Source organism: Microtus pennsylvanicus, chromosome 10 (genome assembly GCF_037038515.1).
Source record: "Microtus pennsylvanicus isolate mMicPen1 chromosome 10, mMicPen1.hap1, whole genome shotgun sequence".
In the NCBI taxonomy this organism is placed as follows: Eukaryota; Metazoa; Chordata; class Mammalia; order Rodentia; family Cricetidae; genus Microtus; species Microtus pennsylvanicus.
In genome coordinates, this window is record NC_134588.1 from 111,046,858 (window position 1) to 111,063,742 (window position 16,885).

At 41.4% G+C, this 16,885-nt stretch overlaps 1 protein-coding gene across 3 annotated transcripts in view; it reads right to left on the reverse strand.

Annotated features, from left to right (window-relative positions):
• Syt14 (synaptotagmin 14) overlaps positions 1-16,885 on the reverse strand; it is a 168,129-nt gene that overhangs the window by 5,603 nt on the left and 145,641 nt on the right. For all 3 annotated transcript variants that reach the window (XM_075989516.1, XM_075989515.1, XM_075989514.1), the window contains one exon: positions 2,401-2,590. In XM_075989516.1, the coding sequence (XP_075845631.1) occupies positions 2,401-2,590 (190 nt within the window). The remainder of the gene's footprint in view (positions 1-2,400; positions 2,591-16,885) is intronic.

Sequence of the window (16,885 nt, forward strand, 5' to 3'; positions counted from 1 at the left end):
CTGTTTTAAGAGGGGGACATATTTATAATGGTATCTTCTTGGTCTAAAGCACATTGAACATATAGAATCATGCAAACTATCAGACTATAAAAGATTGGATACAATCATTATAGGATCACTACTATTGTGCTACATTTTAATTTTACCCATGCAACATTTAGTATTTCAAATAGTCTGATTACTCCCAATATAATCAAGAACTCAGTTATGCAAAATGAAATGCGACTATCAGAATCCGTGCTTGTGAGTGCTGCTCCTGTTTCTTGGGGGGAGTCTGAGGTGACCCGGCTTACAGCAGTTCAGACCCCGAGTATCAGTGAAGGGCTATAATCTACGGTTCAGGACATGCTGACACAACTGTCTTCAGTTTTGCTCAGCAGCTATCTGGCATGTCTTTTACAAATGCTTTACCCTCATATCACTATTTCAAAAGCCGGCTTCACTTATTTACTAGTGACTTCCTAGCTAAAGACACTGACCAACCAGAGGCTGAGGATCTGATTCTAAAGTATTGGCAACTTCTCTCACCCCTCTGCCCCAAGGACAGACTCCATGCAGGCACACAGCAGTCTTAATGCACTTCCTATCCACCCCTGCATCTGCTCCCTTCATTCTGACTCCCTGTGCTGCTTCTAGGCCACACTATCATTTCATTTTGCTACTTCTGACATGCCCAGTTAAGAATTTGTCAATGTTTATTGAACAGCCATCTTAAGTGGGAGGCACAGACTGACGTGCATCTTTGTCTCGTGGTGCAGTGTTACACGGTCATTGGGTGTGTGCCTTGTGTTCAGATAAGCACATGCGGTTGTCATGACCTCACAAGCTCACATGTGTTCAGGCTCTCTCCAGCCCCTTGTGGAGAGAGTCTCAGTGTGTTTGCACGGAAACAATCAAGTCGCACTCCCTAGCCTGCTTGGTCTCAGAATGTCCTTTCACTCACTCGGTTTCCTTTGAGATGAGAGAGTGGATGGTACTAATGCACTTTTATGTACCTTCGTCAGATCTGATTCTCACAATTACCCTGTAAAAGACAGAAACTTAACTTTACCTATTAAGAAACAGCCCTGCAGGGTCAGGCCATTTGTCTATGGAGGTTAAAATTTTTCTCTTTAGATATCTCTTTTAAAATTTTGAATTATTATTCTGTGTGTGTGTGAGTGTTTACCTACATGCTTGTCTGTGTACCGTGTGTGTATCTGGTGCCTGCAGAGGCCATAAGAGTGGACTGGATCCCTTGGAACTAGAGCGCTGGACGGTTGGGAACTACCATGTGGGTGCTGGGATTAAACTGAGTTCTCTGGAAGAACAGCCAGGGCTCTTCACTGCAGAGCCATCTCTTTAGCCTTGCCCTCCAGGCTTCTCAATTTAGGGATAGATGTATTCTGTGACGCATGTCCCAACACTTCTTGGCATAAACCTATTATCTTTTAATGATGTTTCACCTGCATTGAACAATGGATTTTTATGGCATTTAAAAGCAAAATTAATGTAAAGGATAGAAAAAGCTCCCCCTCCGCCTGTACCCTGATTAACAGTGTATTAAGGAAGTCTCTTAGAAATCCGTAAACAAATTTAAGCTGTTAATCACTCGCAATTTCTATTCAGAGTTTCAGTCAGGGCATGAACATGTTTAATCTATAGAAATTTAGAGGAGCTGTTCTGTGCCCATTTAGATCTGGCTCACAGACATCAACAGTAGAGCGGGGTGGGACAATTTCTCTGCACCTCCCACGCCTACTGTCATCTTCAGAGGAGAGGACAGGGACAGTCAGAGCAGACAAATGCCCCTCACTCCCACTCAGTCTTGATCTCATTTGTACTGGGAAGAAAAGGCAGCTGGTTGTGTAGGGTGATGATTTTGTTTTTTACTTTTGTGTGGTGCTGTGCTAAAACCTAGGCCTGCACATGCTAAGCACATGCTGCCCACTCAACTACATCCGTAACACCTATGATTTCACAGAAGAAAATTTGAGAAAATATTTTCTTCATGAGGTGTTAAGGGTAAAGGAAGGGAAATACAGAAGTAGATACATTAGTTCAGAATACTGCACACGGACAGGAAATACGACACTAATCTCTAACTAACAGAAGCTGCATATATTTCTTTCATTGTGAATAGTAGTCACTTTTTCAAGTCCTGTAACTTCTTCTGGCATTAAAAGATAATGGCTATAGTAGGGATAATTTATTCTGTAGACTATGAAAACTTAAAATTTCTGTTCCCATACAATTAATATTTTGAATTTCACATTTTCTACTTCCCAAATGACTGGAAATAGAAAACATGAAACAGATTGGCTGATGATTCAGTGTTTCATTGTGATTGGTTAAGACTAAAATGATGCGAGGCCCCTAAGTGCAGAAAGCATTAAGTAAACATAATTGGTTTTCACTCACTGGGTGGTCTGTTTGCTGCCAGGTTTTTGAAGTGGCTGCCTTTGATGACTTCTGCTGATAGCCGTCCCGTGGTGGCATTGTAAAGGAGCCCAATGAGGATCTCTGGTACGGAGCCGTGTTCAAGGGACTGACAGGAGGATGTACTTTCACCACAGGACACTTCTGACAAGCTCACCTGGGAGTCACAGCCCTGGAGAGCAAATGTGAAATTGTTACAGTATTTTACAAAACACAGATCATAAAGTGTACCGTTGGCTGGGTGTGGTGGACAGCAGGCAGGATGCAGAGGCGGGCGGCTCTCTCTTGTCTAGATGATGAGCTGCAGGCCAGCCAGAGCTATGGTGAGACCCTGTCTCAAACACCACCACCATCAACTACAACAATAGAAATAAAATGGCAGTGTTGTGTGTATTGAAATTACATCACGAAAAAGACAAGGGTGGGAACACACACCATACTCCCAAACACTCAATTAGAAATAGTCTGTAGACATTTCAGTCAAGTAATAGATGATATTCCTGCAATAAACTCTAGTTATTTATTTTAATCGTTCATTCATTCATTCTTGTGTGCCTGTGCCCGTGCCCACACAAATGCATGTGGTCAGTATGTTCTGAAAGTCACAGGGCAGCCAGCAGGGCTGGTCTCTCCTTCCACTGTGTGCCCATGGATTGAACTCAGGTCGTCAAGCTGTCAGCATAGAAGCCTTTACCCACTGAGCCATCTCAACAATTCAACAGTTTCTTCATCGTATGAATGGTAATGAGAGTTATCAACCTTAAAACATGGGTGTGAATTTAGATTTATTTACAGTAAACATCTCAACTATATTCTTAAAGACAAAGATTTGGCATGTGTTGATAAATAAACAAAATTATCTGCCATTCTTATGCCAATATCTAAAATAGAGAGGCAGAAAAGTAAAAAAAAAATAGTAAAATTTACTATGTACACATAACCATAAGAAAACTGATGTAGCTGCATGTTTCCTTGAAAACTAGACCATCATCAGAGGTGAAGAAGTGCACTTAGTGAAGACTACATGTTTAGTTTTTAGGAAAACAGAAAAATTCCAAATTTGTAAGCATTTTGTAAAGTGAGTTAAAGACAGAAAGCAAAGACCCTCTAACATTAAGGAGAAACACGCACCAGTGGCCCAGAAGCCTCTCTCTCAGTGCCTGGCCCTGTGGGCAGGGGAGGGGCACAGCAGCCTCTCTCTCAGTGCCTGGCCCTGTGGGCAGGGGAGGGCCACAGCAGCCTCTCTCTCAGTGCCTGGCCCTGTGGGCAGGGGAGAGGCATAGCAGCCTCTCTCTCAGTGCCTGGCCCTGTGGGCAGGGGAGGGGCACAGCAGCCTCTCTCTCAGTGCCTGGCCCTGTGGGCAGGGGAGGATGCAGAAAGGATGTGGGAGATGGGCACATCACAGACAGTGAGGTCAGACTGTGGACCTAGCACAGCACGCCCAACAGCAGAGCAGAAGCCTTTCCTTATAGCAATAAAGCAAGCAATGATAAAATGCAAGTGAGGAACAATTTCATGCTATGCTATTTTTGTTTATTTGTTTGTTTGCTTGCTTTTCAAGACAGGGCTGATCTTTGTAACAGCCCTGACTGTCCTAGAACTCACTCTAAAGATCAGGCTGTCCTCGAACTCATAGAGATCCCCCTGTCTCTGCTTTCTGAGCGCTGGGATTAAAGTCATGTATCACCAGACCCCAGCTCATAGTATGCTTTTCTATCAAATAGAAATAACAAAGTATTTTCTAGAAGAACAAAAGACCTATGATATATTTGAATACATTTCTAAGTAATTCTTGAGAAAGCAAATGGTATTGAGAATGAGATAATTAACTGATTGAAAGGATCAACAGAAATGGATAAATTTCTGGATGGTTCAACGAGAGAAGAGAGTGGGCGCACTGCATATTCTGCAGATCGTGAGTACATGAGAGGGCCGCACAAACAGCTCCCAACTAATTGAAATTTGGGTGGAACGGACACATCTTAGAGACTAACAGCTAACAGAAGGCACACTAGAAGAGACAGAATATCCCAACCGGCTAACCAAAAACTTTTAAAAAATACACAGAACAAGACATTTTAGCTGTGACAGCTTCCCTTGTGAATTAAAACTGATAACATTCCTCTTTCCCAAACACATTCAGACAGTGAAGAAGAAACAGCCCTTAGCTGCCCATGTACTGAGAATCTAACAACCCCTTAGAAAGAAGGCTTAGGATAGACTTAAAAAGAGTAAGAATCACAGGAGTTGCTCATTTGTGAACCTCGACTTAAAATTCCTAAATCCACCATTAGCAGACCAAACCTATCAACCTGCAATTTAAAAATCTGCACTGGTGGGCGCAGGCTGAGCGTTAGCACACACAAGGCTCTACAGCCACTCTGCAGCACACGGAAACCGGGTGTGGCAGCACGCACCTGTGGAGGCAGGAAGATCAGAAAAGGTCAGGGCTATGCTTGGCTACGCAGTGAATTCCAGGCCAACGAGAGATCTGGTCTCAAAAAACCCTGTGTCTCATTTCCCCTTTGACACTGTCACCACCATGATGGACCTTCACAGCCAGAGAAGGTCCTAGTCTTAATAAACAACAATAAAATAATTGAAGTCATCACAATTTAGAAGAGGAGTGGGGAAGACTGCCCACCAGACAATCAAATACAAAGAAAATTTGAACAAATTCACAGACAAACTGCAGTTGCACAAAAAGTAAAATTTGAAAATATTCACATTGTAAATATATCAGCAACACACCTGAAAATGAAAGTAGCATTGATAGAATTGGACACGGTGGCTCATGCCTGCACCCCAGCTCTGCGGAGGAGGCTGAACCAGGTGGACTGCAAACTCCAGACTAGCCTAGTGTACGCAGAGAGTTCTGTGCTAGCCAAAGCTACATTGTGAAATCTTGTCTCAAACAACAAACAAAAAAATACAAGCAACGCATTTGTCACAGCATAAAACATAAAATATCTAGCATATAATAAATGACACGCTAGCCTGCAAGGTATCTGCCGAAAACATGAGCATTGCTGAGAATGAAAAGTGCTCTACCAGGTAAGCTCAGCAAATGTGTGAGAGTCGTTTAACAACGTTCTTCCCTTATCATCTACAGAGTAAATACAATTCCATTAAAATCTCAACAGACTTCTTCACATTTTCTTGGCTTCATTAGCAATCAGGGAAATGGAAGTTCAAATTCTGGGGTGACAATAAACAGAGGGTGTGGTGATATTTTGTTTGTACTCTAACAAATAATGCTTGCCTGAAAATCAGAGGAAGGGGTAGCCATTAGCTAACCATAGAGGTCTGGAGGTCTGTGCAGACAGACAGGAAGTGATATGGCTGGGCGGAGAGAGGAAGTCATAAGCCTAGGTGGAGAGAAGAGTGAGTTCTGTCGCTCTTGGGGGCTGGGAGTCGTAGAGGTAAGGTCTCCAGGGGCTGCTCTGCCTTTCTGATCCTTCAGCTGTCATCCTCTAATGTCTGTCTCCGGGTTTTTACATTAACACCAGTTAGCACTCGTCAACGATAGGCACCCAACCTTTTGGCACGAATTCACGAAAAGACCACTTGCCTGGGGCTTTGCAGACACTGGTGTGTGCGAGAATTCCCGCTAGAGACACTGCCCCGCCAGCTAGGTTTTCTTTTCTTTTTTTCCCCAAGCCTCTGATCGAGTTTGGGATTTTCCTGTTGTAGCTTCTCTAAAACAGTCTCCAGCTGCCACCCCAAACTCCAGAGGCACCTGGGCTTCTAATGTCACAGAGCTTACCTGGCCTAGACCGGCTGGCTCTGCCTTCAGACAGCTCCTGCCACAAGCACTCAGCTCAGTGCTACAGGCTAGCAGCTGTCCTCAGGCTGACTGTGCACCGCCTGTGTTCTCCACACAGGCGTGCTATGCGGTGGCAGTCACATGCTCCAACATCGGCAGATTTGGCGAGACAATTGGGAAGTCTTAAAAGGGGGGAATTAGTTAAAAAGTTTTTTTCCCCACATTAAAAAATGGGAAACACAATTTTGATGGAGAGAACTAGGTCTCTGTACGATTATGCAATACATGCTATAAAATTGGAATAATTAAATCAATTAAATGAAGGGATAATCAACTTAACTGGGATTGACATGTTAATTATCCAAAAGTCAGAATTATGAACTATTCTCATGATATTAATGGATTTTATGGAACCTCTCAACAAAGTTACCTATTTTGCAATAGGCAGAAAGAGTTGATTTGAATGTTGAAACCACTGAATTGATATCATATAATATAGAACTGATTGTATTATTTATTCAGTTACAAGAAATAATCAGGAAGAGAAATCATCCCATATATATAACACACATCTGATCCCATATGGGTCTGCCAGGCCACCTAGCACAAGGTAATGAAGAATTGATCAACTATTGATTGTAAGTGTGCTGAAGGCCTCAGAATTTCATTAAAAACATCATGTCAATAGCAAACGTTTAAAAAAAGACTTTTCCATCATGTGGCAACAAACCAAGGAAATTATAAGGAAATGTCCTACTTGTTATTTATACAACCAAACACTACTACCTGCAGGAAGTAACTCAAAAGTTACTCAAAGGAATGAAATCTGGCAGATGGATGTGTTCCAATTTGTAGAATTTGGAAAACTAAAATATGTACGCCATACCATCGATACCTATTCAGGTTTTCAATGGGCAACTGCTTTGAATTCAGAAAAGGCTGATTCGGTAATCACACATTTGCTAGAAGTTATGGTTATCCAGGATATACCTGTACAAATAAAGACAGACAATGGTCTAGCATGTCTCTAATAAAATAAAACAGGTTTTTGCTTTTTACAATATAAAGCGTATTACAGGCATATGACATAATCCTACATGACAAGCATTTGTAGAAAGCTCAAATTGAACTCTAAAGGATAAACTAAATAAACAGAAAGGGGTAATAAAGACCATCAAGGAATAGATTGCACAATGCCTTATTAACTTTGAGTTTTCCAAATGCTAACAAGACAGGAACAACAGTTGCAGAGAGACATTGGATAGTAGGAAAAAAACTAAAGAATTAAATCAGCTGATATACTTTAAAGATGTATTGAATTCAGAATGGAAACCAGGACATGTGTTATGTTGGAGAAGAGGTTTTGCTTTTGTTTCCAAAGAAGAAGAAAAGCTATGGATACCATCAAAATTTATAAAGATTTGATTTGAATGAGAGACCTCTTAACTGAAGAGGTGATAGTTCATGAAGCAGCATGCCCATTTGATCTAAATTCACCTATAAAACTGACAAATGCTTCTCATTTGATCAGATAAAACTCGCCAAAAGGGAACCTTTCTAAAATTAGGGTTGGGGAAGAGTTTTGGTTTTGTCTTTTCATGAGAATAAAGGCATCCAGCTAAGGAATCTGAGGACTACTGGACTATGAGACATCTGAAGAAAAAGGACAAATCATCCAGAAAAAAAATGTTCCATGAAAAGGAGTAAATTGGCCTATTGGTATATCACATTTCCAACAGGATAAAATTTCATAAACCTTCCCAAATGTTTGTTTCTGCTGTTCTCTACAGACATATAATGCAAATGGTCTTTTCATAGTCCCAGTCCAGTTAAAAATTAAAGATGGCTTTGAAGTTAGAGCATGGGTCTCTCCTTCTCTAAACCCAAGCATGCTTGTTAAAGTAAAATCCAAAATCTCTGTCTCATGTCAGAAGAGCCATATGATATGGAAGAGAAAAAAAAAAAACCAAAAATTTAGGGACTATTGTATTGCCACTAATCTCATAATCCTTTGTTTTTATTTTGATTCTTTAAGGCTTTTCTTAAGATATAAATATTATTTCCAAGTTTATAAGGTTAATATGCACATATATATAATCTTAGACTGTTTGTCATGATATTAATGATCATATAAAGTACTAGTCTCAGAAAACAGCTTCATCTACCTTCCTATATGTGATTTTGGGTTTGAGTGCCTATCAGGTAAGAGGGAATTAAGTTTTTGTACTCTGGATGCATATAACCAATAGTGATCCTTTAACCTTTTTGAGACCTACTGCATATAACATTTAAAATAAGTTTTCTTCAGTGAACCAAGACCATGCCTGACAGTGACCTCTGAAATCTCCAAAAGGAGAATGAGGCCCCACAATGATGATTCCTCCAGGACTATGATAATACCACTAAGCTGAAAATACCACCTAAATATTGGCTTTGTTCTACAAACTGCTCAGGAGAATTTCGTGTTGGCTAGCTGAGATGATACAGCCTCACAGATTACTCTAGCCAGGACTTTAGACAAGTCTGTACTTTCCCACTATGCAGAGACTGGACAGCAAATGGTGCTGTGTTCTGCAGGAATCATGCAGTGAGATTTCAGCTGATATGGCAGAAGGCTGATGCACCAGAACAAACATTCTGATGGAGGCAAACCCAGCTCGCAGGGGGCTGGGGCTACCACCTTTTACATATTGACTGATTCTCACAGTGGATCTCTTGTGAAACCATTAGCACTCTCCCTTGGTGTAAGATTCAGCAGAGTATGGATTATTGGGCACAATTCTTTCTCATGAATGGGTATATTGAGTCATCCCCCCCCCAAATCTGTGGGACTTCCAGTGGAAAATTTAGCCAAGCACTCAATAACCTTGGTTCCCACAGTCTAATCTCCACTTTTTTTTTTGTTCCCTGAGATGAATTAGAAGCCCTGCACCGCCCTGCAACTATCTTCCATTTGGCAGGACATGCAATTAGGAAAGGATTCTTTCATATAGATCACATTTGGTACCTTCAAAGATAAAGGGATATCCAAGCTCAGAGAATTGCCTTTATTTTGCCTGTGTATATAAACTAAAAGCTTCACAGAATTAAAAGGGAACAGCAGAAGAATAAAGAAATGGATGCAGAAAAGTATGTAGTATAGGAGAGTTCATTTCAGCCTCAGATTTAAGTTCTGTGCTTGCTGTGAGTCTTCTTCTGGACCCTGAAAGGGACTGAGGCTTGCACTCAGAGGTGTAGTGATGAGGCAAGCAGGCCTGCTTTTCATCCAGCCCGGCTCCTGCACGGCTAGGTTAGTCCCAGAAATAATAACATGGAAACTGTATTCATTTAAACACTGCTTGGCCCATTAGCTCTAGCCTCTTACTGGCTAACTCTCACATCTTGATTAACCCATCTCTATTAATGTGTGTAGCACTACGAGGTAGTAGCTTACCAGGAAGATTCTAGCCTACATCTAGTCTTGGGTCGAAGAATCATGGTATCTGACTCACTTCCCTTCTTCCCAGCATTCTGTTCTGTCTACTCTACCCACCTATGTTCTGACCTATCAGGCCAAGCAGTTTATTAATTAACCAATGAAAGCAACACATAAAAAGAAGACCCACCTACATCACAGAGGTCCCCAATAAAATGGTACATCTTAACAATTAACCCAAATTTTTCTTTTCAGGATCCCCTAAAGATGCTGCTGTCCTCCGACAGCAGGAAGAACACAATGCCCACATTACCAAGAGATGGGGTGGGTGGTTTTTGGTCTTTCATTGGGTTATAAATATTTGCCACTGTTTAAGGGAATTGGTTCAAAGGTGTTATTGGTAATAGTCTGGAAAAAATAGACTCAGAGTTCCTGTTTGGAAAAAAAGAGGGGCTATAGATATGGTAGGATATAAAGATAGATTATTGAGTTTACTCTGAAAAGAAAAAAGAGGGATATAGAAATAGGATAGAATGGTACATTACTGAATCTACTTTTAAACAAAAAAGCAAATACTTGTTTTAAATATTTTACACTGATATGGATCTTTGTATATTGATACAAATTTGAGATTAATTTTGTTAGAACATAATGCACATACATTTTAAAACTTGTTCAAGGTATTGTGCCTATACAGCTCATTTAATAATGTATTGCAAATTTCTAGTCCTTAAAAAGTTATTATTACCAATTACTTAGCATACAAAGAAATGCAAGTAAATAGTTAATAATTACAACCAATTTTTTTGTGATATTAGGTATGTTTCCAAGGTCAAAAAGATATATTTTAGATAGACAGGTCATCTTCAAACACTTCAGAGATTTACAGAATATAGCATTTAGGGTGTTTGAATAACATAGGTTTCTTTTTTTATGATAATGAGACATGTCTGCTTCTGGCAGCACCAATCTACTTCAGAGAAGATGATGGGCATCAAAGAAACTCTCCATGGAGTTTACTTTCTTTGTGCCAAAAGTTAGCAACTGGGCAAGAAAGTGCCCTTGCCTCGACTGCTGACAGTATGCTGTCCAAATTGGACATGTGGGACACAAAGAGAGTGACTGCTAAGCCTTGCCAGGACAAGGTAGGACAGTCCCTCAAGAATCCTGCTTTATAGAAAAGTCTGTAGAATAGTCTAGGCCTGTAAGCTGAAGATGGATGCCTCAATGCTGCAGAGGAACTTTAGGTGACTGTTCAGGCAGTCAGCTGTTTCTGTTATTTCTCACATTTTTTGGAAGTTGCTTGCTTGCACTTCCTGCTTACTCAGTATTATTTCCTTCTCAGGATCTGATAGAGTTTAAGACTTTGTAGTTATAGTTCTCCTTTGTTACCACATTCAGAAAAGAATTTTACTAAAGAGGTATAAAGTGTATAGTTGAGAGACATTAAAAGAATAAAAAGTGAATTAGGTACAAACTTTTAGACTAATCAAGATAAGACAGATATGGAGTATTTTCCTCTGAATTTGTCAGTTGCTAATTGACTAGATATTGTTGATGTATTTATCTGTATATATTATAGTTATTGTACTTATATATAGTTTTTCTTATATTAGTTATAACCTTTTTTATTTTAGACAAAAAGGGAAAATGTGGTGATATTTTGTTTGTACTATAACAAATAAAGCTTGTCTGAAGATCAGAGAGAGGAGCTAGCCATTATTTAACCATAGAGGTCTGGAGGTCTGTACAGACAGGAATTGATATGGCTGGGTGGAGAAAGGAACTCAGTCTCTCTTTGGGGACTGAGAGTCGTAGAGGTTAGGTAAGGGTGGCTGCTCTGCTTCTCTGATCCTTTAGCTTTCACCTGCTAACATCTGTCTCCGGGTTTTTATTATTAATACCAATTAGAACCTGTGCAACAGATGGGCAAAAAGAATACCTAGGGTGGCATGGACATAGAGGAATGGGAGCCACCCCCTTTTTGGTGGGGTATAAGCAGATGCTACTTTCAAAAATGCCAGCGATACATACCCCTGGCTTTGAAATCCTAATCTATACATTCCCAGTGAAGATGTATGGAGTGCCGCCAAGAGATAAGAAAGAATAATTCCCAGAGAGACATTCCTCACCCCAGACCCAAAAGGCAGAACAGGAGAGTTCTGGTAAGCTCATACAGTTGACTGGTGTATGTAGTAATACGAGCGGCGGGCTATGTTCCTGGCACCCGGCCGCCCGCACGGCTAGCTTTATCTGAAATAATTACATGGAAACTGTATTCTTTTAAACACTGCCTAGCCCATTAGTTCCAGCCTCTTATTGGTTAGCTCTTACATATTGATCTAACCCATTTCTAATATCCCTGTAACACCACGAGGTGTCTTACCAGGGAAGATCTTAACCTGTGTCTGTCTGGAGTGGGAGAATCATGGCAACTGACCTGACTCAGCTTCTTTCTCCCAGCATTCTGTTCTGTCTACTCCGCCTACCTAATTTTCTGTCCTATCAGAGTCCAAGCAGTTTCTTTATTAATTAACCAATGAAAGCAACAGATAAACAGATGACCCACCTCCATCAAGTGTACCTCACTGCAGTAAAAACCATTATAATGTTACAAGTGTAATTGAAATGTTGGTCCTAGTAGATCGCCCATTAACGTCCTTCCGTTTGTGTGTTAGAAACAAGCCCAGACCAAACAACCTGAAGGACGGCTAGCAAACTAAACCCATGATTCTCAAGTGTGATGGGCAGGGAGACAAAGAACAGCAAGAAAGTGATTAATATACATGTAAATTGTGCTTAATTCTAGAGGGGTGTGATAGATGATCCCAGAGCAATGGCTTTGCTTTTATTTTACCTGTATATATTTGTGATAAATGGGTGGTCTCATTTCTATTTTTTCCCCTTTTTGAAGTGAACTGGATTTTTATAAGAAAAAGATTTAAGAAGGGATTGCTTGATATAAACACACACACACACATATACACACACACAACGATAAAACAAATATTCAGAATTTTATTGGAAGATTCCCAGAGAAATGCCAAGAGCTAGAATAACAGGCACAGAGAAAAGAAATAATGAATGAAAAGATGAAAGGAAGATAGGAAGGGAGGATGGAGGGAGGAGGAAAAGAGGAAGGCTACTCCATATAATAATGTAATTAAAGAATTTGCAAATTTCAAGCTATCTCTCTTCAAGCTGGAGAGATGCTTCAGCAGGAAAAGACTCCTGGATGGGAGTTCAGTAACCTGAGTTTGATCCATGAATCTTAGCTGGTGTCAGGTGAGAATGACTTAGGGCAGCTGCCCACTGGTCCCTAGACCTGCACTGCAGCACATCCACACACAACTGTACATATGCACATACTAAATTTTTTAATCTTAAATTTTTTAATGTTTTAGATAAATCTTCAAATTTAAATCTACTCTTGGCTATGTAAAGTAATAAAAAAAGAATGAGCACATATCTGAGCAAACTAATTAGTCTAGCCTTCAGGAAGATAAAATATCATTTTTCAAATATACCTCAAAATTACAGAGCAGGAGCCAAAAGGAATATATAGTTTGTATTCCTAAATCATGAGTAAAACCCCCATGGTTTGATATCTTTTCTGACAGTTGGAGAAGAAAACAGTTTTAGTTTCAGTCAGGCTATATCGTCGCTTCTGAAGATGGTGTCAAAAACATGCTTGAACACACTTCCTGAATCTGCTAGAACACATGTAAACCCATAGCTGCCTGTCAGCCAAGCGTAATGCCACCAGGAGTGCTTCTGGGGAGACACACCTCCCTGGCCGTGTTACTGTTGAGCACCACAGGATGAGTGTTAAGATCCTCAATGATCACAATTTATTGAGTCGGTCTGAGTGTAACCCCACAACACTTGAGTCACAGGAAAGGCTGTCCTCTACAAGTTCATCCTGCATTCCACAGTAGAGCGTGGGAAGCAGATGGCCTCGCATCAGTGCCCATCAGAGAAAGGCAGTGTCCAAGGAGCCCACAGAGACTGAAAAATGGAGAGGCGGCACACAGAGCGAGGGGCAAGAGTAGACTCCACGCTGATGTGCCTCCTTCATTCTACCTCTGGTCAATCCGCAGACCCTGTCATGAGTTTAGAACAGGGCTTGCCCAGGTGCCACTAACTGTAGGTAATTTAATCTGAGCCACACAAATTTGAACCAATACTAACCTGGCATAAATGAAGGGCACCAGAGGCTCCCAAAAGTCAAACATCCCCCACCTTGCATCTTTTTGCCAGAGGGTGAAGAATTATTATCAGTGCTGTGAGGAGAGAAAAAAATCTTAAAATTCCTGACAGATGAGTGAACTCTCTAAGGTGTTAATGGCACCCAGAATCATCGTGCAGGGCCTTAATGGTGTTTATAGCTTTAAATCAAGCAAACATCTACAACAGCCATTTGATGTGCAACAGAATTCCCACAGACTAAACATACTGGGCTTCTCATTGGCACTAAGTAGATTTAGCTTACCTGTCTACTTACACTCAAAATGTTAAAGTTTAAACTGAACTGTATAATAATTAATGTAAATTTAAATAATCTCTTGAATTTATTCTCACTATGGCTGGAAGACAGCATTCATATTCCAATTTTATTTATATATGAAAAGTTTTCATTACACCAAAAACGGGTGATGGGAGCACAAAGGGTACTGCCAAGTAAGACAAGCTCGTCCCCTGTGACACCAGAGGCGATTTCAGGAGAGAGCAAGCAGCCAGTTGGGGCTGCTAGAGAAATACCCAGTGGAGCTGCAAAGGAGAGCGGTGGAAGACAGTCTGCCTCAAACTGGGCTGCACTGGTGTGATTCAGGTTGTAAGTGACCCAGGAAGCTCAGCGGGTCCAGGCTCCCCCCCCAACTGTCCTTCCTCCTCTCTTCCCCAGGCTTGTCCCCTCAGGCACTCTCCTTCTGAGTTGTGAGAAAGAGAACAAGCTTTCTGAGAGCTTGTGGCCTGCAGAACTGGATAGTCAGGGCCAGGAAATCACTTCAAGAGTTTGGGAGAAAAAGTTGCATATGGGTTGAACATGGTCCCCACTCCCAACTTATACAGGAGTTTAAACTCCAATGTTATAAATTAATGGCATAAGACTAGTGTTTAAAACAGGTCACTCTGGTGAATTCTAGGGATAGAGAGGAGAGACGCTCTCTGTCCCCTGAAACACACATGATGTGCTGCAGTCAAGAGGGACCCTCACAGAGTCTGGCCCATGCTAATGGGCTTTTCAACCTCCAAAACTATGAGCTAAACACACCCCTTTTCTATACTGACGCCTTGGGTATTTTATTATAGTAACAAAACTGGACAATGCAGTAGCAGGTTGAGTACCTCAGATAAAATCTGGGCACTGTGGCCACAAGAGAAAGATACGGGTGTTTGATCACTAAAGCATGATCAACTGAGCCATCTGCCCCTGCTTCCCTCTTGAGGGCTTTTTGTGGGGACCATTACCCATGCTCTGAGCAGGGCGATGCCCCAGTTGCGATGACCTCTTCTGGGCTCCTCGCCAAGCAAGAGGAAAAGAAGGAACAGAGCCTGGTGGCTCAGGGCAGTCACCCCAGCTTCTCAGTTGAGGCAGGGGAATGGCAAGTTCAAGGCCTGCCTGGCAGTTTCCTCTATCTTCATGGCGGCACATACCTCTAGTCCCGAGCACTCTTTATCCTCCACCTTACCGGTGCTGACATTACAAGTGTACCACCATGGCTGGCTTTGCATTTAAGACCAAACATAGTTGTTCGAAGTATACTCCACAAGATGAACAGCGCTTTTTTTTTCTGAACTTCTGCCATGTCTTATTCTCTGACCCAGGGTTAACTCAAAATGCTTTTAATTTGTGTGTGTGTTGGGAAACATAGATCTGGGTGGGGAATGGCCTCTTACAACCTCATCTCTACTCTGCAATTGAGGTGTTTTAGCTTCATGATCTGGAACTCAGCACAAATGCTCCATGCCCAGGTGGCTACTCTTGCGTATGCAGCATTTCTCCCCAGGTTGTACGTGGCGGCCTCCTACCTACTCCAGGTGTCCATGAACAGCCACACTCCTGGCCCTCACCCTGACCTCCATTTAAACAGTACTTTCCAACGGTTGCATACCACACACCCACCACAGTGTTGTTACATGCGCTCAGCCTTTCTTGGAGATACATTCCATAGATGATAAAATTCCATTCTCATTAATGTATACCAAAAACCTAAAACATATGGCAAATATGCTGGACACTTTAGAGGTCTTTGTTGAACCATTTTCTCATTTCATTACAATGTGGTTAAAGAATGAAGTTTTACGATAGTGGTTCATGATATTTGTGGAGGACTTCCTTTCGTGTAGCATATAGTTGGCTTTTATGGATGTTCTATGGCTATTTAAAGAAAGCACATATTTTAGGATTATTGGGCAGAGGTTGGACAAGCATATAGTAAGTTGACCCTATTATTGCTGAAATAATTGTGTCCTTGCCAGTTTTTCTCGGCTTAACCTACTTCTGCTTATACAGACTTTTCTATGCGTTTAACAGCCTTTTCATTCTTTCCTTTGAACACAATGTGTTCCTGACAAATGTGTGCTATAATCATTATTTGAGCAATGATCTATGAGTGGAGGTCTCCGGGTTGCCTGGGGAATATCTGGAGTTTCCTCTCCATGTTGAGTGATGGTTTAGACGGTATGAGAATGGAGATTTCTAGTTACTCTGCACCCCTGCATGGTCCTTGCCTTCCGCAGGGCTGTTGGGAAGCCTGGGGTAGTGACTGTTGCTCTATCACACAGTCCCTGTGCTCACTTGGACCATTTCCCTTCTACCTTTGGAGTTTCATTATTTGACTGCTGTTCTTTTCGATGTGGAGCAATTTCAGTCTTCCCATTTGGGGCCATATTTCCTCCATCTGATGAGCTGTCCATTTTCATAACTTGTTTCTCATTCTGGAGTTCTTCTTAGAAAACGTGCTCAGCATTTTCAGTCTGCCCTTTAAATTTCTCATGCCTTAAAAATTCCTTAAAAGGCACTCTTTTATTTTATTTTACTATTTATAAAGTTCTTTTTTGTTTTGTTTTGTTTATGAGACAGGGTTGCTCTGCTGTTTTGGAGCCTGTCCTGGAACTAGCTCTTGTAGACCATATTGGCCTCTAACTCACAGAGATCCGCCTGCCTTTTAGCCAGGTGGTGGTGGCACACACCTTTAATCCCAGCACTTGGAAGGAAGGCAGGCAGATCTCAGTGAGTTCAAGACCAGCCTGGTGTACAGAGCAAGTGCCAGGACAGGCTCCAA